This window comes from Xenopus laevis, chromosome 5S (genome assembly GCF_017654675.1).
Source record: "Xenopus laevis strain J_2021 chromosome 5S, Xenopus_laevis_v10.1, whole genome shotgun sequence".
NCBI lineage: Eukaryota > Metazoa > Chordata > Amphibia > Anura > Pipidae > Xenopus > Xenopus laevis.
In genome coordinates this window covers 76,432,457-76,459,005 of record NC_054380.1, presented here as the reverse complement: position 1 = coordinate 76,459,005, position 26,549 = coordinate 76,432,457, and the positions used below count along the sequence as shown (strand labels likewise).

The 26,549-nt window shown below is 37.8% G+C and overlaps 1 protein-coding gene across 1 annotated transcript in view; it reads left to right on the top strand.

Annotated features, from left to right (window-relative positions):
* bckdhb.S (branched chain keto acid dehydrogenase E1, beta polypeptide S homeolog) overlaps positions 1-26,549 on the top strand; it is a 93,746-nt gene that overhangs the window by 49,580 nt on the left and 17,617 nt on the right. Inside the window, 1 exon segment of the mRNA NM_001114838.1 lies at positions 10,383-10,469. Within this exon segment, the coding sequence (NP_001108310.1) occupies positions 10,383-10,469 (87 nt within the window).

Below are 26,549 nucleotides of genomic sequence, written 5' to 3'. Positions count from 1 at the left end.
TTTTTAAAGAACTGGTAAGAGTATGTAGTATTGTTTCTGTTTCCAGTACATAAAATGTTGTTTTTATGAATATGGGCTGTCCAATTCAGGATTTACATGGAAGAAATGGCACTGAACAGGTTTTTATGCTTGCAGTGTATTACCGGTAAAACATATATAAGCTGTCTGGTACTTTGGTACAAGAAACTCTTTGGAGTAAACCAGGGCAGCTCTTGGAATAACAAGAAATTTGGTTACCCCTCAAGGTGCAAAAAAAGTTTTTCTTTCTAATAGTAATTCTTTGGCTAGTGTCGTTGCTAACAGACATGGTTTCTAGAAAGAGTGGGATGTATTCTGTTAGCAAGTTTGTGCTACAACTAAGCCAGCAGCCTCGTCTTATCAGTGTCAATTTGATGTACTGGTCTGATTGCTTAATCTTAATAAAGGTACACATAATAACAGAAGCGTAACTAGAGGGGGGCGGGTCCAGGCACAGGACGCGCAGCCGGGCCCCCGCCCCCCTCCGTACACCCAGAAACTGGCCGGGAATATGCGTCGCTCCCCCGGTAGTTCCGCCACTACTAGTAGTGGTGATGGGCCAATCGGATCAGTTTCGCTTTGCTGAAAATTTTCAAGCGGCATTAAATTCAGCAAATGCATTAATCACTGGGCATCTTTTTCGTGTCGAAATCTGGCAAAAAATTATGCTCATCGCTAATAGAAGATGAAAAATGACACCTGTTCAACCATTTTGCTTAAGTGAAATCTGCATCACTACTAGCTGATCCAGAGTAAGGTGAAAAAACACCATTTTCAGCCTTTACAATTTGTTGTAAAAATACCTTCCTGGCTCCCAAAAGGGTCATAGAACCAGTCCTTTTGGTCAACTTTGCACTGGTTAAATTCTTAATTTCTAAAAAGGCATCCAAACTTTTTCTTAAAATTATTTAATGTATCTACCAGTATAGTTGTCTTAGGACCGGATGGGATTGATCCAATGCATTCTTAGCTCTGTGATTGCCAAACTCCTTTACTTAATCTTTCAGGATTCTATGATGTCTGGCATGGTGCACAAACTTTGTCACTTTTTGAAAAGGAATCCTGTTCTCAGCCTGAAAACTATAGGCCTGTTAGTTTGACATCAGTGGCACAAAAGCTTTTGGAGGGTATAGCTAAGGGATAAGAGACTTGAATACATTGAAAATCACAACACTATGAGTTTCTTTGATTTCCGTATAATCAATCTTGCCAGGCTTATTGAATTGCTTTTTATGAGGACATAAAAGAAACCTAGATGTCAGTGGATGTGATTTACTTAGATTTTGCTTAAACATTTAATACAGTACCACACAGAAGGTTACTGATCAAATTAAAAAATATTGCTCTGGAAAATATTTGGTAGAAAACTGGATGAAGGATATATTACAAAGAGTAGTGGTAAATTCATGGAGTACTGCAGGGTTCTGGTCTGGCCTTTGCTTTTTAACTTATATTAAGAACGACCTTCAGGTGGGCATTCTAAGTTAATTATGTTTTTCCTGAGGATCCTAAATTGTGCCTGTAGATATCCATAAGTGGTTATTATCAAAGAACAAAGATTATAGAACACAACACTAGTACAGAATTGCTGTGTTGAAAGGCCATTCTGTTATTAGAATGTAGAATGTTTGCACAGAACAAGGAATTTTGCATTCCATACAGGATGCTGATACTTTGCAAAGAAACTAATTTGGAGAACTGGGCAGCAAATTGGCACATGAGGTTGTGTGGGTATGTGCAAAGTTTTGCACTTTTTTAGAAATGACATAAATGCATGTTATACACTAAATAGTGTGTTGAGAGTATCCTTAATTGAGAAGCATTATGGGATTTTTGTGCATAACAAACTGTGTAACACCAGGCAGTGTCACTTAGTGCCCTCTTGCATAAAAAAAAAGGCCATTACCTCTATGGAGAAGCATAATTTTGACACTATAGATCCCTATATAAATCTGTCTCTATCTACAGTCATATGAAAAAGTTTGGGAACCCTGTATAATAATTTTACTCCACTTTCAACAAAAAAGACAACAGTGGTATCTTTTATTTCCTAGGAACATCTGAGCACTGGGGTATTTTCTGAACAAAGACTTTTAGTGAAGGAGTATTCAATTGTATGAAATTAAATCAAATGTGAAAAACTGGCTGTACAGAAATGTGGGTACCCTTGTAATTTAGCTAATTTTAATGCATGTAACTGCTAAAAACTGATTACTGGCAACACCAAATTGATGGCATTATCTCGCTAAGCCTTGAACTTTATAGGCAGGTGTGTCCAATCATGAGAAAATGTATTTAAGGTGGCAATTGCAAGTTGTGCTTCTGTTTGACTCTCCTCTGAAGAGTGACAGCATGGGATCCTCAAAGCAACTCTCAAAAGATCTGAAAACAAATATTGTTCAGTATTATGGTTTAGGGGAAGGCTACAAAAAGTTATCTCAGAACTTTAAACTGTCAGTTTCAACTGTAAGGAATGTAATCAGGAAATGGAAGGCCACAGGCACAGTTGCTGTAAAACCCAGGTCTGGAAGGCCAAGAAAAATACAGGAGCGGCATATGGGAAGGATTGAGAATGGTTACAGACAACCCAAAGATCACCTCAAAAGACCTGCAAAAACATCTTGCTGCAGATGGTGCATCTGTACATCGTTATACAATTTAGTGCAATTTGCACAAAGAACATCTGTATGGCAGGGTGATGAGAAAGCCCTTTCTGCACTCATGCAACAAAAAGAGTCGCTTGTTGTATGCAAAAGCTCATTTAGACAAGCCAGTCATTTTGGAACAAAGTGCTTTGGACTGATGAGACAAAAATTTAGTTATTCGGTCATAACAAAAAGCACTTTGCATGGTGGAAGAACAACACAGCAATCCAAGAAAAACAGCTGCTACCTACTGTCAAATTTGGTGAAGGTTCCATCATGCTGTTGGGCTTTGTGGCTAGTCCAGGTACTGGGGCCCTTGTTAAAGTATAGGGTCAGATGAATTCAACCCAAAATCAACAAATTCTTCATGATAATGTTTAAGCCTCAGTAAAGTTACGCAGGGGTTGCATATTCCAACAAGACAATTACCCTAAACACACTTCGTAATCTACAAAAACATTTATGCAGATGGAGAAGTACAATATTCTGGAATGGCCATCACAGTCCCCCAACTTGAATATCATAGAAAATGTATGAAATGATTTGAAGCAAGCTGTCCATGCTCGGCAGCCATCAAATTTAACTGAACTGGAGATATTTTGTATGGACGAATGGCCAAAAATACCGCCATCCAGAATCCAGACACTCTTCAAAGGCTATTGGTGGTGTCTAGAGGCTGTTACATTTGCAAAAGTAGGCTCAAGTATTGATGTAATATCTCTGTTGGGGTGGCCAAATTTATGCACCTGTCTAATTTTGTTATGATGCATATTGCATATTTTCTGTTAATCCAATAAATATTGTCATTGATGAAATACTACTGTTTCCATAAGGCATGTTATATATTAAAAGGAAGTTGCTACTTTGAAAGCTCAGCCAATGATAAACAAAACTACGAAGAAAGTTTCCAAACTTTCAAATGACATCTATCTATCAAGTATCTATCAATCAATAAATGCCTGTGGGGCATTCAGTTGAAACGTATTAAATATGGTGGATGAGTATGCGGAGACATTGAATAGTTTTAAACATTTTGACAAGATTAAGTGTTAAGTTAAGTGCAAAGCAGCTGCAACCATCTGTGTCTGAGACTGTTGTTCCATAATTTACATTTTTGCCTGTGTTATACTTGCAACACATCAAGGCATTTAATGGTATTTCAGTATGTAAGGTATAGCAAAGTAAGCATTATCTGTATTATTTTTAAATGTGGTTTTATTAATTTTCCTGTAAGTGGTCATATATAAATATACTGAACAAATTCATTTATGGTTTTGGAGTCAGAAAGCAAAACATGCACCAGGAGAATTGGCACATTATGCTTCTTGAAGTCAAATATATAAATATAATATGTGAAACGGATCAGAGCTTAAAACAACAATACTCATGAAATAATAATTTCCAGTCTGGTTTCAGCAAATTTGAATATTAATAGAGAAATTATGAAGAAAATTTCTTAAATTTCATAACAAAATTTTAAATACGCTTTTTGGGTTTATCCAAAGCTGGCTTTTCAGGGGCTGATTAACCAAGGCAGATTTGGGGAAATAGCAGCTGCTAGCAGGTCATAAATTGTTTGGTTGTACTACATTTATTTTAAATCACCTTCTCAGTAAATGTAGCTTTTGGTGCTCCTAGCAAATGTGTAGGATAAAAATGACCCCACAAACACTTTTCTTTACTTACACTTGGGATGTGCCTGATTGTGTGAAATAATTTGCTTTGATCTCCAATGTAAAGAGTAGTATGCCCATTTTTTAATAATCCAGTTTGTACAAGAATAGTATATATGTAGATACTTTAGCATATTACTATTTTAGCCTTCTTTATAATGTAAATAAAACAAATTTTAGTGCACATTTATATTACCAGTATACGGACACCTTTACACAAATAGGTTTTTTGATTCATCTTTCAGAATGCCCTTGTTTTGTCTTGCCTATCTACTTGCCTGCAAGCTGCATGTTTCTTACCTGTGTGAAAAGGTGTGTAACCTTCTCCCTTGTTTATCCTGTGGGTGAGATTAAAGCGGAACTATACCAATCCAGGAATTTAATATCAAATTATTCTGAGCGCTTTTTCATTATTTTATCAGCTTTACACTGCTAATACCGTACACCCTGTTCTGGATAATATTGTTCTAAATATTCCCTTCAGGTGTTGTATTTCTTCTTTCCTTCCTGCTATCATCCTAATGCCCTGATTATTTTCTATATTTTATTTCTACAGTTTATTTTGTCTAAGATAGCCTCTTTGCATATTTGGATTTTTGCTAGCAACAGTTTTGGCACCTGAAATATATATCTGTAGACACAGTAACGTAACTAACTAGAGGGGGGCGGGATGTGCACCCGGCCCCCCTGCCCCCATCTATACGTCATTTTTTCTGCCGCTGGAGTCCCAGAATCAGTGGGAGTCAGTGGCGCACGAGCTGCCGGGGGGCCCTGAGGGGGTGCTAGCCTTGGCTTAACTGCACCCCCTGCTCCCCTGGTAGTTACGCCACTGTGTAGATATCTAAATATCTACAGATATACACAAATAAAATTAATGATTTCACAAATAGTTTTATTTATATATTCACTACAGTGAACTGAATTATTCCTCCTAATATGCTGCTGATAAATGTTCACTGCTATGCCTGCTAGAGAACACAGGTCACTAATCCATGCAAATACAATAACAAAGCAGACTAATCGTCAGGGCCGGATTTACATAATGGGTGCCCCTAGGCCCACTGCCTTCCGTCGCCCGTGTCCCCTCCCCTTTATTCGTGCAAGTTTTGAGCAATGTGATTGGCGCATGGGAAGTTTTAAAAATGACTATCTCCAGCTTATCCCCAGTGTTTTTTGAACCAATGTGGGTGTGGTTGGGCAGCATGCCTCCCCCTAAAATTTTGCTGCCCTAGGCCCGGGCCTAGGTGGCCTTTCCACAAATCCAGGCCTGCTAATCATAGAATATATTTGTAGCTGCAGAGAAGTGGAACTAGATCCATTTGCTTACCTTCAGATGTCTCATGGGCTCATCTATTAACATTGTGAAAATAGCAAGCCATGAGAAAATGCTTCGAAGCAAAATCAAACTGTTGGTTTTATGCTTTTTCCAAAACTATAAAAGTTAGAATTAAAGGGATACTGTAATGGGAAAAAAAAAATTTTTTCTCCAAAATTAATCAGTTAATAGAGCTGCTCCAGCAGAATTCTGCACTGAAATCCATTTCTCAAAAGAGCAAACAGATTTTTTTATATTCAATTTTGAAATCTGACATGGGTCTAGACATATTGTCAATTTCCCAGCTGCCCCAAGTCATGTGACTTGTGCTCTGATAAACTTCAATCACTGTTTACTGCTGTACTGCAAGTTGGAGTGATATCACCCCCTCCCTTTTCCCCCCCAGCAGCCAAACAAAAGAACAATGGGAAGGTAACCAGATAGCATCTTCCTAACACAACAGCTGACTGGTAGATCTAAGAACAACACTCAATAGTAAAAACCCATGTCCCACTGAGACACATTCAGTTACATTGAGAAGGGAAAACAGCAGCCTGCCAGAAAGCATTTCTCTCCTAAAGTGCAGGCACAAGTCACATGACCAGGGGCAGCTGGGAAATTGACAAAATGTCTAGCCCCATGTCAGATTTCAAAATTGAATATAAAAAATCTGTTTGCTCTTTTGAGAAATGGATTTCAGTGCAGAATTCTGCTGGAGCAGCACTATTAACTGATTCATTTTGAAAAAATGTTTTTTTTTCCCATGACAGTATTAAGTTTTGTTTTCCCATTTGTTTTTTCAATTGTTTTTGTGTATACACCTGTGCTCAGGTGCCACTGCACCACTTAATGTTGACTTTATCATTGCGGTACTTATATTGTTTGGGATTTCCAGCTGCGTTTTGTTCTATTGCTTCGTTATACATTTTACAAAGGGACTAAGTTTTACCTGCAACTTACTAGCTGCTTTCAAAGTAAAACTCCCAAACTTGGCTGCAATTTTATTAGACACCAGTGGGATCACCTGACTATAGTTGGGAAGGGTGGGAGCTACAACATGGAGCTGGTCACTGCTCCTGTATAACTATAACAAGCAAGGGAAAGTTGTGCTCACCACTAATTTTTAAAACCATTAGGCGGGGGTGCAATGAGGCTGTGACCACAAAATACAAATAGACAAATACAAGAGTCCTCTGCACTCAACCTATTTATGGGTTGAGTGCAGAGGACTCTTGTATGTATTGTACTTGATTTGCTTCCATGGTTGTGCTTTTTGCAAAATGGCGATGCTTGTCAACTCAAGTTGTGCGGAAACGCATTGACTCATTTACAAAGCTCAATTTTAGAATTTAAAAAAAACAAGGGAAAAAAAAAAAACCCCTGCAATGGTGCCTTGTGCCTGGAATTGCACTTCCAGCTGTAAAAGAGCCCAATTGTGCGTGCCGTTTTAATACAGAAGGTACAATTGTAGGCCTATTTAACTTTGTGCTTTTAGTGTGTGTTATTGAATTAACCCTTTGCTCACACTACTGTTAAAGGTAGACTTTAACATTTGTGATCAATTTATTGGAGAGCCACATGGGTCTTGCAGATATTTTCAGGGATAAAGTTCATTTGCCAACAACAATACTCCTTTTAGCACCCAAAAAAAACACATGAATAATGCAGATGGAGAAGTCTTTCCTTGACTTAGGGGCCCTTGTGTAGTTGCCCGGGTTGAAGTGCAAATCAAAGGTGCCTAGCAGCACTAGGACATGCTTGACCCGCCTACACCCTGAACCTGTGGCCCTAACTGGCAAGTGCTGCTGGTGAACTAAGCCCTTTCTTTTTCCTCAGTAGAGCCTCTGCTCCTCAATTAGCTGGTCTACTACACCTCTCTCCAACTAAGGCGATCACAACAGGAGCTGCCCTAACACTAGCTGGCCTATCTAAATTAAGTTGAATTATCAGACTTTGACCTGGGCAGTTATACAGTATGAGGTATTGATACTCAGGTCATGGGTATCATAGGTTCTCTACAAGATTTGGGCTCTTTTAAACATTTATGGCATTGTAGAAGGCATTTAGACATGTGAACTCCTGCCTTGTTGAACTTTGCAGATTTAATGCAGTCCGTTGGGTTTCTAATTAAAGGTGACTACCCACATCTGGATATCATATTTGGATGTTTACCCTGTACTTTTGAGAACCGGAAGATATTGAACATCTTTTGGTCATGTACTATGTAATTAAAGGTTTAAGGATCTAGGCAATAATGCATTTGTTGCTTGCATTTAGTACTGGAGGTTTCTGGAACTTTGTAATTACACTGCCTAGGGAGGGGGTAAAAATATAAAGTGATTTACCAAAATACTCAATTGCAGCTGTGGAAATCTTTTATCTTATGATATTGACTTTTTTGCAAATCCTCATCTAGTCAGACATGGTACTTAGGAAAATTGGTATGTAGCTTTTTTCATGTTTTGACCTATTCCGGTAAAATTGTTTACTTAACAGTAAAGCTTTTCTTGGAATTAAATTTGACACATTTTGTATTATACATGTGCAGAGTTTCTCTTTTTATAGGCTGTTGCAGGCTATTACAACAGTGTAGGTGTTAAACATGAGAAATACCCCCTGCACAGTTCTAAGGTGGATGGCTGAATTACACTATTGCAGTTGTTTGGATAAAACTATGAACTTGTAGTAGAGCGATTCCAAGTAATACCTTGGTTAGCTGATAATTAGTTAATGACTAAATTTATTTTCCATTTTTATATGATATTGTAGTTTTTTATCAGTGACCGTGGGCAACACATTTTGCAAGGATGCCACTTGTTCAGCCAAACGGCATAGCACTTTATTTGCTATCCCTCCTTTACACAGAGGCTACACAATAGATCTATGACCAAGTCACAACCTGGATAATTCAAATAATATCTACCAATAAAATGGATATTTGCAATTTTAACAATGAGAATGAAACTATATTGGTTATAAGGGTGTACAATAGCTACCCCCCATATACTCCATGAGTGAAATGTCAGTTCTCTGCACATTACAGCTATGTACAAACCTCACTTTCTATCTGACTTGTCGGCTTTAAATGTCAGATGCAGATGCTTAAAACACCCTCTGACTTTATCTATGGAGATCAGATTTTGTAGGATTCTACAAAACCTTGTGCTGTTCTGTGGCGTTGCTTGAAAAGATCAAATAAAAATGTGAAGCTCAAAATCTCCTTGTAGTTCAGCTCTAATACTTGTGGCCATACAGTGTATACACATATATTTGGCCATGTAGGGAAATGTAATAATATACAAAAAAACCTTTAAGTAAATTTTTAGTATGTAATAAAATGGCCACATCTAAGCAACTTTTCCATTGGTTTTCATTATTCTTTATAGTTTTATAATTATTTGCCTTTTACTTTTGACTCTTTCCAGCATTTAAATGGGCATCGCTGACCCATCTAAAAACAAATGCTTTATTAAGCGCACAAATTTGTTATTGCTCATTTTTATTTTCCATCTTTCTAGTAAGAATGATACATCTGTAGTATTTGCGTCGTCTTCTTGTTGCCGACAGGGTGGAACTGGTCTTGGTGTTTTGCTTTGTACCATATGCTCTTGATATTGTTCTTTTAATTATAGAGAGTGAATGTGGTATAGTTTGTTGTCTATACCTTCTTTTCTGGTCACTTGTTCATTAATCCAAATTTGTCATGTTCTTTTCCTTATTTAGCTCTAGCAAGCTAGCCAGCACTTTCGAACAATATTCTAACAAACCGGAGACTAAATAAATGAACAAACACTGGTTACAGAATTGAACAGTAGACTTCCTTTTTAACTAAATTTATTAGTGTATGTCTAGTGATGTAGAAACAGACAAAATAAAACAAGTCCTGGATGCAGTCTTTTTTTTTTTTTTTTCTAATTAAGCGTATGGACAAACAGTGTCAATTCATACGTGAACTTTTCCCTACATATAATTAAAATAAATTACCCTCATTGTGTTAATTACAATATGCTTATCCTTTGTATGAAAATGAAGCCAACTACTAATTGAAAACGTTGACATTACTAACTATACTGTATTTTGTTCATGCAGATATAAAAATATATTGTTTATTGTTCCTGAACTGTGGATACAAAAACAAATATAACTGTATTATCTTCAAATATTTAAATATTTCTTCTGGCAAACTAAGAAAATGAAATGTAAGCATTTGAGCTGCTTTAACAATATAGTCTGGATAAGGCCACTGCGTCTCATCTTTGTCCTGTTTTTCGTAGAATTTTGCTTAAACATTCCTCCTTTATCTTCCCTTCAAGGGCATGTATATTAATCTATATTAGGAGTAATTTGCATTTACTCACAGAAGTGTCAGAACACTAAGGGGCACAAAATCACAAGACACACTTTTCTAGGGTCTGGCTGTTCACTGCACCTCACACTGGAAAATCTAAATGACTCTTAGGTGTAGGGTTACAGTTCATATATAGCGTGAAATAGGGCTTAAATGCAAAAACTTGGCGTATTATGAGGAATATGAACAATATATTTGTTTTTTTATGTTTATTAGAAGCTTTTATTAATTAATTTCTGCAATAGAAAGCTTACTGTTACTCTTACCGTACACTAATCTAAACTTGCTACGCTAGGCACATTATGAATTGTACTTAAATGCTAACCTGATATGTGCTATGATACTACAATACAACTGAATCCTTATTGTTTTTTTTTTTCCAGTCTGTGACAAAAACAGGACGGTTATTAATAAGCCATGAAGCTCCGGTGACTGGTGGTTTTGCATCTGAGATAAGTGCTACAGTACAAGTAAGTTTAGTCGATAACGTTAGTTTAGTAAATAGTGCTTCAGTAGTAGTGCTTCACAGGGTCAGAGGGATACACAGAAGAGGCACGTGCCTAGAGTACAATAATACAGAGGCGCTAGATATGTACCTCTACTTTCATCTGCCCTTGTTCTGGGCCCTTCTTGTCACTGCTGCTCACCTGTGCACGCCCCCCCTCCGATGACGTCCTCACAGTGTGTGCATGCTCCATCATGCGGGGGTGGAGGTATGGAATGGCCAGTCGCATTGCCTAGAGCACCCAGCTGTCTTAGCCCCACTCTATTGCTTCTTATATTAAATTATGATAACTATGGAACTAGAAAAGGTGGTCTTGCCTCTAGCATGGAGTTATACTTTTTGGCCCTGGGCTGTGCTGTCAATATCAGTGGTGTAACTATCTATACAGTAGGGGGGGGCTTGGATCACAGTGTTTGCTGCATTGTAGTACCCCTCCAACCCCAGCCCACCTTGTACCTTAAAAATAGAGGCATGTTTAAAGCTGTTTATTAAAAGGCATGATGTGGGGAATAAATGTGGGGAATAAATGCCTAAAATACATTATAAAGGATTCCACCATTTTTAAAACCTTTTTGCTTAGGTTGATAGCTGCAATTAAATGCAACAATATTTTTAAACTGTGTGAAAAAAATGTCAACAGATGTATCTACACCTGCATGCAGCAAATAAATGTGTTATTTCCCAAGTGAAAAATGTGAGTGTTGTGGAAAATGTGGTTGATTGCAGTGAACTATGTGAAAAGCAAAATGCACCTGGCTAAAATGTGACATTGTAGCACAGACATTTTATACCAGCAGGTGAATTAAAAAAAAAAAAAATTCCATGGATAACATTAACGGCGGGTTCCTCTAGCACCAAACTACAGACTGTAGACTGATTTACCTATCTAGGTGTTCAAATTGCTCTACCCATCAACTTACTATGACCTTAACATAACCCCCCTAATACTATGGGCCTAATTCTTAGCTTGGCAACACCTCCCCTTAGGGCCTACTGGATGAATGAAATGATGGTGGCCCCAAAATTCATGTTCTATGGCATGTGCCCACCAGGGTGTACAAAACGTTTTTTTTTTTTAAATATGGCATCCTTATTCCGACAATTTATATGTGGCAAAGCCAGAAGTAGACTGTCTCTAAAAACTCTGCAGAGACCAAAGTAGAAGGGGCATGGCTCTTCAGGATATGCACGAATCCGTATATTGAAAAACTCCCAGCCCTGTGATGCCTTATTCCATTTATAGCAATTTATTTCACGAACCGAGCTCCGCCCATTCTATGCTTTACTGGCCTCGAACATGAATAAGCTGATAGCAAACAACAGCCCAATTGTCTCCCAAAAACATATTCTAAACTGGATCACACAGCTGGCCCAACCTGCTATGATTGAATCGCAAACACCCCTCTGGCATAACTACAACCTGGCCCTCTTGACAAAACTGTTCCCCCAAAAGACTGGCTCCAGGCAGGAGTGTTGACGGTGGGCCAAATATGGACAGAGCAGGGGATAGTACCGTTCAATGAATTGAAGCAAACATACTCTATAGCTAACTCACAATGACTCTTATACCATATAATCCGAGCCGCACTACACAGAGCAATCAAGACTAAGCTACTGCAGGTCGCCACCTCTCCTATAATGGATATAATGATTGTACCAGACATTAAATTTCCCTTTTCTACAAAGAACTTTAAAAACTATTACTTCAGAAAACTATGCTGACAGTAAGGTTTCGATAGGAACAAGCCATAGACATAATGACGGATGAGCAATGGGTACAAGTGCTACAGTCTCCTTTTGAATATTTCCCCTATTTATAAATGCAGATTGTTGCACCTATACATGATACACAGAGCCTATTATACAAGAACTAGGATACATAAAATCAACCCAGAGATCCCAGGAACTTGTTTGAGATGTAAAACAGCTGAAGGGTCTCTAGTACACACATTCTGGTCCTGTCCAGAACTGAATGCATACTGGGCTGCTATACATGATTGTATTACTCCTGGGAATCGAGCTTACTCGTGATCCCACATTGTACCTCTTGGGTATGGACTGAACCCAAAAAATACTGCATAAAATACTCTTTCAGGCCCACAGACTAATAGCACATAAATGGAAATCACCTCCCCCCACCCCAATATGCTGATTGGGAAAAATTGGTACAAAATAGGTGCAATGCAGAACAGTTAATTGCAAGGTGCAACAGTACATCTGAACAATGTAATCTGGCAACTGTGGATTTTTGAAAATGTGTAACTAAATGATGCTGTAAAGAAATTTAAGGAAAGTTCAAAGTGACTCTTGACCTTGTTAATTAAAGTGTAATGACGTATTTGTTATATTGCTGTGTGTATTCTTGTATACAAATAAACTTACCTGAGACAAAAAATAAAAAATCTTTTACCAAAGCTCAAGCACACTCAAGTTCTTTTGAGTGAAATTAAAAATTTTAGAAAATTATAGAATATCAGGCTGGGTCTTTCAGCAAGTCAGTGATCTCAAATACCAAGCATTAACAGAAAAAATGGATGTCAAAGTCTTTGTGCTCAAAAAAAACCTCTAAAGCAGGTCTGCGTGGAGAAGTGGGCCAGAATTCCTCACAACTGTGACAATAACTACAGGAAGGTTGTGAAATGTGTTTAAACCAGTTTCACACTTTTGCAAGGGATATTTGCAAATTTCATTATTTTCCATGAAATGGAAATGTACTGAATAAACTTTTGTTGGAATGCTCTATAAATTCCGTGGAATATTTTGGTAACCCTGACGCCTGATATAGATTTATTTTGTACGATTATGTTGCTGAATTCTTAGGGATCTATAGAAGTAAAACTTTTTTTACTTCTCAAAATTGAACTGCTAATATGTTTTATATGGTGGTTTCCAAAGCAGGGGTTAAATGAAATTGTGTTCTTTATCTTAAATATCAGGTCTGAATTTACAGATACTATTTAATTTTGTCTTGCAAGTGCCGCTATTATGAAAAAATAACATTGTCACATCTTTTACTTTATACTGACCACATATGTTTTACAGTTGTGTTGAAGAAAAGATAAGCCATTCCTATGAATGCCAGTAGTTACAATAATATTTCATTGCCCAACAACTGCATCGGTTCTGAAAATGTTCCTGATAATGGTGGCAACCTTTTTTTTTTACTTTGCCCAGTGAAGATAAGCCGTGATATTAACACTAATGAACAGCAGGCTGCAATGTGTCAAGGAGATTTGTGGTTTGATGTGTAATGTACACACATTTGTTGTTTTTTTTTTTTTAAAACAAATACATTTACAGATGAACATTTTTCTTGGAGCTTAAGTTAATCCTTAGACTGAGTAATTATAATTGAAAACGCATTAGCTTGAACAAACAAAGTGTGCGCTGCATTTAAGCACTAAAAAACACAAATAATCTCTTAAGCAATGTAAATATTTTATTCACAAATTCCTTGCGTTTGCAGTTTAGTGATTATTCATTCTGGTTAGTCATAGTCTGTGAAATCTAACATGGCTACTATAAATGTTCCGTAAGATGAAAAATAAGTAATTCTTTTCTCCCAGGTTTAAGTGAATAATAAAAGAGCCAAAAACGTTAAAGAACTTGGTTGAATTTTCTATTTATACATGTGGAAATAATAAGGCTCAAATTAGGAATTCAGTTGGAGTGAAGAGTAAGTTTCCATATTTTCTATCCATCTATACAGTGAGATTCCATACAGCCATGTAGTTTGGCGAGGAGGATTGCCTGCTTAGTGCATTTCACTGCATCCTTGATTTAGAACCATTATGCTTTAAAACAGAAAGAAAACTGTGAAGACATGTTGAACGTCAATTTCTTTTCTTTACTACTACTACTTTTATTATGTATTATTGTTAACAATTCATAAAGTGCCAGTGGGATCCATGGCACTGTACAGTAGCAGGGTAAACACATCTTACATGCAGATTACAGGCAATTACCATTAAAGGAGCTTATGCTCTGAAAGGAGAAGGAGTTATGTATTCTAAAGCAATTCTAGGCTACATGAAGGTACACTTCTAAACAACTATATTTTCTCTGCTATGACTGTGGGACACAGATACTATTGGGTATAGCATCTACCACAGGAGGCAGGACACTTTGGGGGGAAAAAATAACTTCTCCCTCCAATACTATACCCCTCTGAATAGCTGCCAGAGGTATTTTTTCCAGGGTTCTAAAGGAGACAGGACATTCTGATAATGTACTCCACTGGCACTAGGGGCTGACCCAGAGCACTCCTTAAGAAGTTGTCTTTTTTTGTCTTCCTCCTACATGGGATCTTTAATCATTTGTAAATCATAATTATTGAAAATCAGAGAAATTTGCTAAGGCAACTGAAAGGATATAAGCACAGGAGTCAGTTTTACTTAGAAATACAACATTTACTGCAGTAATAACAAGCAATAAGAATTGCAGCATTCATTTTACATTATACGGACATGTGCAAGGACTCTGTCAGTCATTTTACATTATGGGGGCATGTGCAAGGCGCCTCTTGTCAGTCACATGCACAATCTAAACCAATAAGTGATTGGTTTACTTGGCAGACTTATTTGAATTGACTAATTACAGGCAGAACCATGGCAAAATATACATCTGGTTAGTATTTTAAACCTCCTCCTTTTACGAACAGTAACATTCACAGAGAACAAACTGCAATTTTTGGGAACTTCAAGACAACATTTTTATGTAAAAACTGTGAAAACATTACTTAAAGTCAGGGAAATGCACCCATTGAAATGCATTATAAATTGATGGGACCACAAATAAAAAGTGTAAAATGCAGGAAAACTTAACATCAGGGTACCTATCGAGGTTTCATTGTAGAGCCAAAGAAGGACAGATCATTCCGTCCCATCCCATACCACAAGCGGCTCAACGGTTTCATCTGCTTATCTTAATTCAAAATGGAGTTGGTAAGATCAGTCATGGCAGCCATGAACCCTTTGCCTTCAAAAAACCAACACTATCAGTTCCAGTCCCTACCCTTTGGCCTCAATAGGGCTCCCTGCATATTCACCAAGGTAATGGCAGCAGTCGTGGCTATGGTTCGGACACGGGGCATTTTAGTCACACCCTACCTGGACAACCTCTTTGTCAAGATACTATTCTGACACTATTCTGTCCTATTCTGTCACCCAATTCCGTCTGGAACTTGTGTGTCCAGGCACAACTTTATGGTTCACTGCCTCTGGCAGAAGAAGCCATGATGACACCATGGGACTACCACCTTTCCTATGACTTTCCTCCTTTTCTGTTGCTTCCCAAGGTCATCAAGAAGATCAGGCTAGAACGATGTGCAGAGATACTTAGCCCTGCACTGGCACAGGAGAGCCTGGTTTTCTGATCTTATCAGGAAAACTGACCCCTGGTATCTACTGCTATCGCCGGACCTTCTTTTACAGGGTATCATTCAGCATCCCAACCCTGGTGGCGTGGCTATTGAAGCCTTAGTGTTCTGCCGCAAGGGTTTTTGCTCTAGGGTGATCCAAACAATTCTTGCAGGCCGAAAACTGATATCTGAAGGTTTGGAAGAGTAACAGGGACTGGTGCATCCACCTAGCCCTCCCCTGGGATCTCTTTCTGCTAACAGTAATCCTAAATTTCCTATAATCAGGTCTCTGTAAGGGTCTTTTCCTCAGAAGTCACAGATACTGTATCTGTGCTAATGGAGCTATTCCCAAGAAAGTTAGTAGAACTCTCTAATTTACACACCTTTTGCCAAGCAGTAGCTCTCATCATGCCTCTTTACAGAGCGATGATTCCTATTTGGGAACTTATTCTGGTCCTTCAAGTGCTATGGGATGCTCTGTTTGAACCACTATCCACTTAAGCTTCTATGGCTTGCCTAGAAAACTGTGTTCCTCCTCGCTGTCGCACCACACAGTGGGTTTCTAATCTGAGCACACTATCCTGCCAACACCCCTTTCTGGTTTTCTATGCTGGTAAAGCAGTCCTCCATACTGTTCCCTCCTTCTAGCTAAGGTTGTGACCAAAGCACTATATTCTCTTGACCCAGTCAGGGCCCTCAAATTTTACCTTGACTGTACAAAGGTATTTGCACAGTAACATAACTTGGTGGGGGGCGGGACCGCCCCCGCCCCCCACCCCCACCCTCGTGTGCTATTTTTCTGTGCTGCTGCAGCCGACTCCAGCCGGCTGCAGCGCGCACAATCTTCCGGGGGGCCCTGCGGGGTGCGGGCCCTGGCCCATTTGCACCCCCTGCTCCCCCGGTAGTTACGCCCCTGCATTTGCAATCATCACTGTTCATACTGCCTATGGGACTACGGGTCAGTACTTCCTGGGCTTTCTGGAATTGTGCCTCTGCAAAGCAGCTATGCAAGACATTTCTTCAACAAATTCTACAAAGGTCTTTGCAGCACATTTAGGAAGAAAAGTATTGCAAGCTGCTGTGATTTCACAATCGGCATTGCTTCCTCCATGGTAGATGGAGATACTGTAAAAGGATTTAAAAGTAAATAATACTAAATCCTTTTTTCTGCTATGTCTGTGGGACACAGGAACCATGGAGACATACCAGAGGAGACCATATGGAGGGATAAAGCAAGGACTATTGTGAAATCTATGTATGGGATGTATTGATTTGAAGGAGATTGTATGTTCTTCCTGTTTCTGCTTGGGTTTCCTCAAGGTACACTGGCTTCCTCTCACACTCCAAAAACATACAGGCAGATTAACTGTCTCCTCATAAAATTGCCCCTACTGTTTGTCAGTGTGATAGGGCCCTTAAATTGTAAGCTTCAGTCGGGCAGGCATTGATGTGAATGATTATCTCTGAATTCGGCACTGTGTTAGCACTATATAAAAATTCTGTCTGGAACTTCGTGTCCAGGCACAACTTTATGGTTCACTGCAGGGACCCACTGCCTCTGGCAGAAGAAGCCATGATGACACCATGGGACTACCACCTTTCCTATGTCTTTCCTCTTTTTGGCAGATTTTTAATTTTGACCATATTATGTGTGTGAATATAATAAGGACCTTAGATTGTACCAGTTGGGCTGGGACTGATGTTTAAACTGTGTAAAGTTCTGTAAAAATGCATTGTCGCTATATAAATACCAGGAAACTTTCTGTAAGTTGAATGTTTTGTGCCAACATAAATTCATGTGTAGTTGTCATAAAAGAAAAAGTTATATGTACTTTGTTTCTTCTTTGCACAACTTTATCTCTCTATTTTATTATTCTTCATGTTTGAATGTATTTTATTATAGCACCTATGGGACCATAAACAGTAGTTTTATAGACCAGACATTTTAGTTCACACAACAAAACTGAAAACAGCTGTTTATTTACAAGACATTTCTTCTTTGCAGCTCTTAAATTTCTATAATGTTTGTTAATTTAATATTTAAATACTGTAATTAAACTGTTGGGGTCTATTCTATGTTTTAGCTTTTCCACCAGTTAAGTTTTTATTATATTCCTTACCTTGGCTGTAAGTAATGTGGTTTCAGTATTAACTTTGTGTATTGTATACGTTTATAATGTGGCTGTTTACTCAACTTTTCTTCATGTTGGTTAAATAAAATTCAAGACCTTTTTAAAAGAAGTTAGGTTTTCAAGTTTCCAGGCCACCTGGACAAGGCCTTTTGACTCTCTGAATTTTTAGTTTCATGTATGGACAATGCTATTAGAAATATGCAGTTTGTGTATTTTTTTCTGGATTTTTGTGTATTTGTGTTGTATTTTTTATTTTGTAGTTTGTAATATAAAATTATCTGGGACCCTGCTAACCCCACTATGACAATTCTGTATTTATCATCCTTCATTATTTCTTAGGTGACTTTTCACCTTGAATCAGAATAGCCTCACTTTTTTTTATTTTTTGTATCCAGTTAAGTCTTTTTAGTCGTGTTGTATGGATTTTTTCCCACTCTTCCTTGCAGATCTCTTCCAATTCTGAAATCTTCTTGGGCCATCTACCCACAGATTGTCAATCATGCTTAAATCAGGGGAATGCCCGGGCCATTCCAAAACTTTAGCTATCATTTCCTTTAAGTGGCTCATGGTGGCTTTTGAGGCATGTTTAGGATCATTGTCTTGTAGGAGCACGCATTTTTCAGCTTCTTGGCTGACTCATGTTGGCACCCACAATTTCCTCATACTGTAGTTAGTTCATTTGTGTTTTGCCTGACAAAGGAGCCTGTGTGCTCCAAAAGCTTGCAATTTTTACTTATTCAGGTAAAGTATCACAAAACTTTAAATTTTCTGCATTTTTTCAATGGCTAACACATTAGTAACAGTAACTCATAGTTAGTGAAATGTATTAGTTACTCTACAAGTACAATATTTCCTGTTGCACTGGATGTCACACAACCCCAAAGCATAATTAATCTGTCACCATGTTTAAAGGGGATCTATGTTCGAAATCTATAATCTTTCCTAAATTTTGGGGAATGATTATAAGGCTATTTGTAATTGCAATGCATTTTGCAATGCAATTTTTTTTTTTTTTTTAGTACGGTTTTGATTCTATAATAGCCGTTACCTTGTCTGTCTGTGCATTCCCCAGAATTAGCTCCGTTGACTTGTAAAGAAAACCTCACCTCATCTGCCTAACCCATCCACCCATCAATGAAAAACAGTAAGCGGTTATTTTTTTTTCAGAAGCAACGCACACAGCTGAGGGGGAGACTCGTGAGAGAGGGGGAAGCCTAACACAATAAATGAAATTGCTATACCCCCTACAAACGCTACCATTCATATTAAAAACAAACAACCTAAAGGAAATCACTGCACTTTCCCCAGACTTTCATCTTGAAGGGCAAAAAAAACTGCGACAGTATGATAATGGTGCAACAGTCCACAATTCCAGGAGCCCTAATTCTCCCAGAGATCAAACAACACAATATAGCCACACTTTCAATAATCCTGGTTGACCAGCTATACTCTACATAGATTTACACAATGTGGGATGTTGACACAAGCTTCACAAATTCTCTGAACCTAATCGGTGTACTTAATTTACACAAGCAACCCATTACAACTCATACAACCCATTAATGATGTTCCTACAACCCATTAATGATGTTTACTTGGCAGGTATGGCATACTGGCATATTTTTTGTGGACCAAATATTTTAACTCCAACCATTCCTTACATTGCACTTTCTTGAACTTTGAGGAATTCCAGAATGGAGAGGCTGTATACCCTTTTGTGAGATGGAGGGTGAACGGTCTCTTAGCCGTAAAACCCACAGTGAACAAACAATCCAAAAGACCTCTGACTTTCAAGGAACTCCAGGAAAAGTTCCCACTCCAAAGTTACAGAAAGGGTTAAGATTATGAGAGAACTAAATACTGAACTGCATGACTATACCAAGGGAAAGGAGGGAGTGGGAAAATTGATACAATGATTACCTGACCTAGACATGTAAGCTGTCCTGGGAGCATAGCACAGCTGCACAACGGAACTCTCCGTGCCTTTTTACAGGGAAATGTATCTAAATATCTTTCATTGCTCTTATTGCTCCCCTCTAAAATTATACCACCTTAAGTTATGGCAACATAGCAACTGCCAGTGGCATAACTAGAGTTTGTGGGGGCTCCTCCAGCGAAGAACTTTCCATTTATATTCGTCTGAACTTTCCATTTATATTCGGCAATGGCAATATGAAATCTATATATTTTCTTTTTGAAGTTAGAATAACATGTATGGAATATATGGAAAAGTAAATTAGATAAAGGAAAAACAAATTAAACAAGGGCATTCATATTAATCCAATTCTGAAGAAACATGAAAATATACATGATCATTATGGAATTAGCCTAATGCCTGTTGGGACTCCATGCTAATAGTAGACCTGCTCTCTAGTTAAATGGGGCCCAACTTCTCCTATTTATGTGCATTTATATTTGACATAATTAAAGAGGATTGCTGCCAGAAGGGAAAGGAGAAAAATTGAACAGCTAAGAAAAGGTACAAGAACACAAAAGAAAAACATAGAGAAGCATAACATAGGGCATCTGAAGAAAAATGGAAAAGGACAATAGCATGGGGCAAGGGTAGAAGGAATCGCCAAAAGAGAAGAGTGAACGCATAAAATTAATAGTGGTAGAAGCATGCTGAAAGCAGGAAAGGCAATACATGGGCCAAAGTATTCATGGAGTATTGGTAAAAAAAGAAGAGCAAAAAATGAAAGGTAGAACTAAGAAAAAATTAGAACAGGTGAGTAGGAGTTAAAAAGGGGGAGAAGTGGATATGAGAAAATAGAAGGAAAAGAGATAATGTGAATAATACCCCCCCCCCCAAATACATATTAGGATGGCACATAGGCAATTCCATGTATAATACCCCCCAGAATTCACAGCAGGATGGCACAGAGGCAATTACATGTATAATACCCCAGAACACATAGCAGGATGGCACAGAGGCAGTTCCATGTACAATATCCCCCAGAATACATAGCAGGATGGCATAGGCAATTACATGTATAATACCCCAGAATTCATAGGAATATGGCTCAGAGACAATTTCATGTATAATACCCCCAGATTTCATACCAGGATGGCACAGAGTCACAAATGATACCCACTGAACAGTTATGTACAACAGCCTAAACACATTTATACAAATAAATAAACATCTTATTTTCACAGGTAATGGCAAACAACAAGAAAAGAGTTAAGGCTAGAGTTCTCACCGGAATCCAGAAAGTAGACATAAATTTCTGCAGAGCACATTGTAAAAATTCTTCAACAGGACCCTGTATGTGGGCGAGAAGTTTAAATAAGCGAATCAGTAATATGAGATGCAGCTCTTAAGCTGTTCGTTCTGCTGCCTACTTGCTCTCTCCAGACCAGTGGTGTAAAGAAGGCCCCTGGTGATCCTGCAATAATGGGGTAGCTCTGGGGCCCTTCAGGACTCAGGGCCTTATTGGGCCTCAGTTACGCCACTGACATCTGCCCAAAATGTAACCATAGTGGTGTAGATATGTTTCATGCCCAGTGGAACTTTCCAATAATTAAGACATTTTGGAGGGAGGTAAGGGATTGCTCCACTGCTAACCTCTTCAATTGAGTACACCCAATCGCCCCAAATGAGTGAAATTTTTTATACATAGGAGAGTTACATTACAACATTACCTACTGAAAAATAATCGCTATTGTATTCCTTCCAGGAGACTTATTGGTGCAGAAAAATAATCCTCCAGGATAATAGCCATCAATATACACTTTTACAAAAGCAGTAAGAAAAGAGATTTATATTTGCTGCTTGTGACCTATACCAAATGAGATCACATACTCCTACTTCACATGAAATGTACCATAATTTCCCTTTTTTCTCTCTCCATAAACTGTGTTGTATACAGTAAGCTAAGAAAGGTTTTTTTCCATAGTAAGAGTACAAATTGTATATCTGTACAGATAACTGTATCTACTGTAAAACCACTGTACCACTAAACTAAGGAATTACTCTGCCTGTGACATGTTTTGCCTGTCTGCTTACCACTAAAAAGTTTAAAAAAAATAGCATAATTTTCCAGTTTGCCTCAGGATGGGTCCTTCTTAATCAATAAGGGAAATCTGACTTGTAATAACTGTTTCAAGAAAGGGCTAAGATGTCTTTTAATCAAGTGAGAATTACAAGACTACTGAAATTATTGAATGAATTTTCCAGTGCAGTAATGGTTTGTAAGCAATGAGGTTTAACAGATTATAAATGTATCTTATACAGTATTAAATATTTGTAATATATTTATATCCTTTTGTGTACCTCTGTCACATACCGTTGTAAATGGCCTTATGATCTACAGTTTTACCCATTATATTCGACTAGATCCACAGTGACAAAGCAAAAAAGGAATCTGTGTGACAATGCCAATAGCATTTATGGAACATGATATGATTTGCATTATCTAGATTAATGGGTCCAGATTATTACATTTTATTTTGGGTTTTATTTTCTAAAACTGAAACTTGGTAATGTTATTTTTTTTTCATGCATGCAGTAGAATAAAAACAAACATCTGTTGGTAAAGATCAGGTTCTGACTACCCCATTACAAGTGGGTTAAGACTTGATATCAGATGCATACTTTGTAGTACAGTCATCTGTTATGAACATACTAAGGAGTTTGTCTTCACCTTTTATTTTTCTGTTGCTGATATAGAAAGTGCGAACACTTAATTGCATTGATAATGTAACACATTAAATTGTAATATTGTAACCTTTGCTTTAGCCATTGCTCATTTTCTTTCCTAAATATATGTAATATTCTAATAGGGCAAGCAAACACAACCTTCCTTTGCCTGTTATAGTGAGGAATTAATTATAGAGTCCAAATGTCATGCCTTTGGATGGAGCAAATATGACTTTTAGCTGCTGTGTGTAACGTGTAGGAGGATAAGCAATCTGATACTTTACCAGCCATGGAAGAGATTTTTTTTGTTTATGTAATCCTGTTAATCTAGATTACTAGTTTATGTTAACATTTTAAATTACTATTTATAATTAATTGATATATTCATGTTAATGGGTACTTGCAATACTAACTGGTTAAAGAATGGGTCCGTTTTGGAACTCATAGGAAAAGGGTTGACAGTGTTGATCTTGGAATAAGCGTACAGACTGAAGGATTTTGATTGTACTGGGTGCTGCATCATGATAGTTGAGCAGTGAACAAATATGGGGGGGTGCTCTCACCTCTACACGCTTTTTAAAAATAACATAGCACCTTACATTGTTTTACCTACAGAAAACCCCTAGACTTTATTCTAATCAAAAGAGTAGTGTTCTATTTACTAGATTGCATTTTATGTTCCTGTCTCTGTATATTTTCAAATGTTTGGAAGGTACCACCTTTTACCCTGTTTCTTACAAATGAAAAACACTTGGAACAAAATGAGATGCTTGATGTGGCATGTGCTGTTCAGTTCTTGAGTATACCTATATAGACTCTCTTGGGGATATAACAGCTGTTCCATGTTCTGCCCGAGGCTCCATAAATTGTGCTATCTAGATTAAACTGCACTTAAGATATGTTGATCTAAAATTCTTTCAGTAAAGTCTTTGTGAGAGGTCTTTTTGGTCAGAATGTCCTATCCCATAAAGCTTACAGTTCTTCTTTGTTTTATAAAACTAACTGGATCTCTGGGCATTGCAAAATATTAGTGGGGCTAATTGGAAACACTGTTTTTGGGACTTGCAGAAGACTCACTAAAATAAAACCCAAACTAGTAAATTCAGTACTTGTTATGCCCATGCCCAAATTCTGCCATAAAAAAAATCCTTTGTCTACTTTGAGATTAGAAGTAAAGAGGTTTAATTTTAAGGTGCTAAAAGGGTATTTTGAAATGAGAGCTGTGAAGTATATTTCTCACCCTGCATCTGTTGTATTAGTAGATACATTAGATTTAAGAAAATGGATGCCATCTTAGCATGTTAGAAATTACAAATACATCACCTTTTGTACCGGTAGTGATTGTTGTGTATGTATGTAACACTGTATGTTATATAGCTTTGTAATTCGTGTGATTTTTTTTTTTTTTTTGTATAAGCACATTTATTTTACAGCGCTGTGCAATATGTTGGCACTCTAAGGGGCACATTTACTATTGGTCGAATATCAAGGATTAATTAACCCTCGATATTCGACCCACAAAATTAAATCCTTCGACTTCGAATATCGAAGTCAAAGGATTTAGCGCAATTTGTTCGAACGATCGAAGGAATAATCGCTCGATCGAACAATTAAATCCTTCGAATCGAACGATTTTAATCGATCAAACGATTTTCCTTCGATTCCAAATTGTCTAGAAAGCCTATGGAGACCTTTCCCATAGGCTAACATTGGTGCTCGGTAGGTTTTAGGTGGCGAAGTAGGTGGTCGAAGTTTTTTTTAAAGAGACCATATCGAATGGTCAAATAGTCAAACGATTTTTAGTTTGATTCGAACTCGTAGTCAAAGTAGCCAATTCGATGGTCGAAGTAGCCAAAAAAATACATGTTAATAATAATAACAAGTTTGCTCAAATTATTTTGTTGTACAAAGTAGGGCTGATTGCCCTCTTGGATTTTTTTTGCCCCTCAATGGCAAATAGTTTAGATTTTTTTCACCACCTGCTGGATCAACCAATTTATAAGCAGGTTTCATGCAGACAAAAATGTTGAACTTAATAAATGAATCTATTTTCAGCCTCAGCTACTGTATCAGTGTTTGGAATATTTTCCAGTAACTATCCCTATAAATATGAAGATAGATAGACTTGTACCTCTTCAGACCTTGTGCCAGGTATTGTAATTTGTAGTGTTATTTTGACTATATCCTAGATTAGCATACTTTTTAAAAAAAAAAAATTTATGAGCATCATTATACATACACCTGAGTTCAATAAAACATTAGTTATTAGTACATGCCACAGGTTCTTTTGTGCATTTTCCCGGCGAGCCGGAGTTTTGTAAATGAATAAAGCTTTTTTATTTTATTGAAACAAAACACAATACAAGTAGGGGGGGGGGCGAAGGGGAGGTTACACCATGCAATAATTTCTAGTATATATAGTAGTTTAATGTTGGTTTACCTTTTATGTGCTGTAGCTGTGTCCAAAGTATTAGTCCACAGGCCCCAGACTTTGTCAAATTTGTCTGGGCAGCCTCTGCTCATGTATGTTAACTTTGTATGTATGTTATCTTTTTAAGGTAGGTGGATTGGGCAGTTTCCATGTAAGGATAATTGTTTTCCTAGCATAGAAATGCAAGAGTCTTATGAGAGAGTGCCGGTGCTTGTCAGGCACTATATTTTCCACCAGTCCCAAGAGACATACTTCTGGTGTTCACACATTTGGCAAGTCTAAGGTTTGTTCTATAAAAGTTGTTACTTTTGCCCAAAATGTATCGATCAGTGGGCAGGTTCAGAAAGCATGTATGAATGTGCCCAGGCTGACTCCACATTTATAGCATTGTTTAACATAAGGCCCATGGAATGTAACCTCACTGGTGTGAGGTATGTCCTATGTATTGTGCGGTATTGTATCAGGGTATCGTTACTACCGATTACAGCTGGTATGAATGAGTGAGGTCCTCTGAGTCTAGCTGCAGTATGTCTTCAGCCCATTAAGCATAGCTTTGTGCAAAGGGATTGCCCCTCTGCTTGTTAAGGATGGAGTAGATACAGGAGATTAGTCTTTTTTTCGGGCTGGTGCCCTAAGCGATATCTTAAGAGTTGAGGGGAAGACCCTGGGGGGGGGGGAACTGACTATTTGCTGCGTGCCTAAGCTGAAGGTATCTGAACCACATATTCCTAGGGAGATTGTAGTCAGTTGTTAGGGTTTCATAAGACTTTAGACCTTGGTTATCATACAGTTGCCCAAGGTACTTTATTTGCATATTTTGCCCACAGTGTTTGGTTCAGAACGGACATGAAGTGGGTGATGTGAGGATTGCACCATATAGGTGTAAAGGGAGAGACAGTATTTTGTGTCTTTTGCTTTAATTTAAAAAATGTCAACAGTTTTTTTTTATAAGAAACCTGACTGTATGCAGTAAAAATTCTCCTTCAAATACAGTCATATGAAAAAGTTTGGGAACCCCTCTTAATTCTTTGGCGGTTTGTTTATCATTTGCTGAGCTATCAAAGTAGCAACTTCCTTTTAATTTATAACATGCCTTATGGAAACAGTAGTATTTCAGCAGTGACACACAGTTTATTGGATTAACAGAAAATATGCAATTTGTATCATAACAAAATTAAACAGGTGCATAAATTTTGGCACCACAACAGAGATATTACATCAATACTTAGTTGAGCCTCCTTTTGTAAATGTAACTAACTCTAGACGCCTCCTATAGCTTTTGATGATGATTGTCTGGATTCTGGATGGTGGTATTTTTGACCATTCGTCCATACAAAATCTCTCCAGTTCACTTAAATTTGATGGTTGGCAAGCATCGACAGCCTGCTTCAAATCATCCCATAGATTTTCTATGATATTCAAGTTGGGGGACTGTGACGGCTATTCCAGAATATTGTACTTTAGTGTGTTTAGGGTGATTG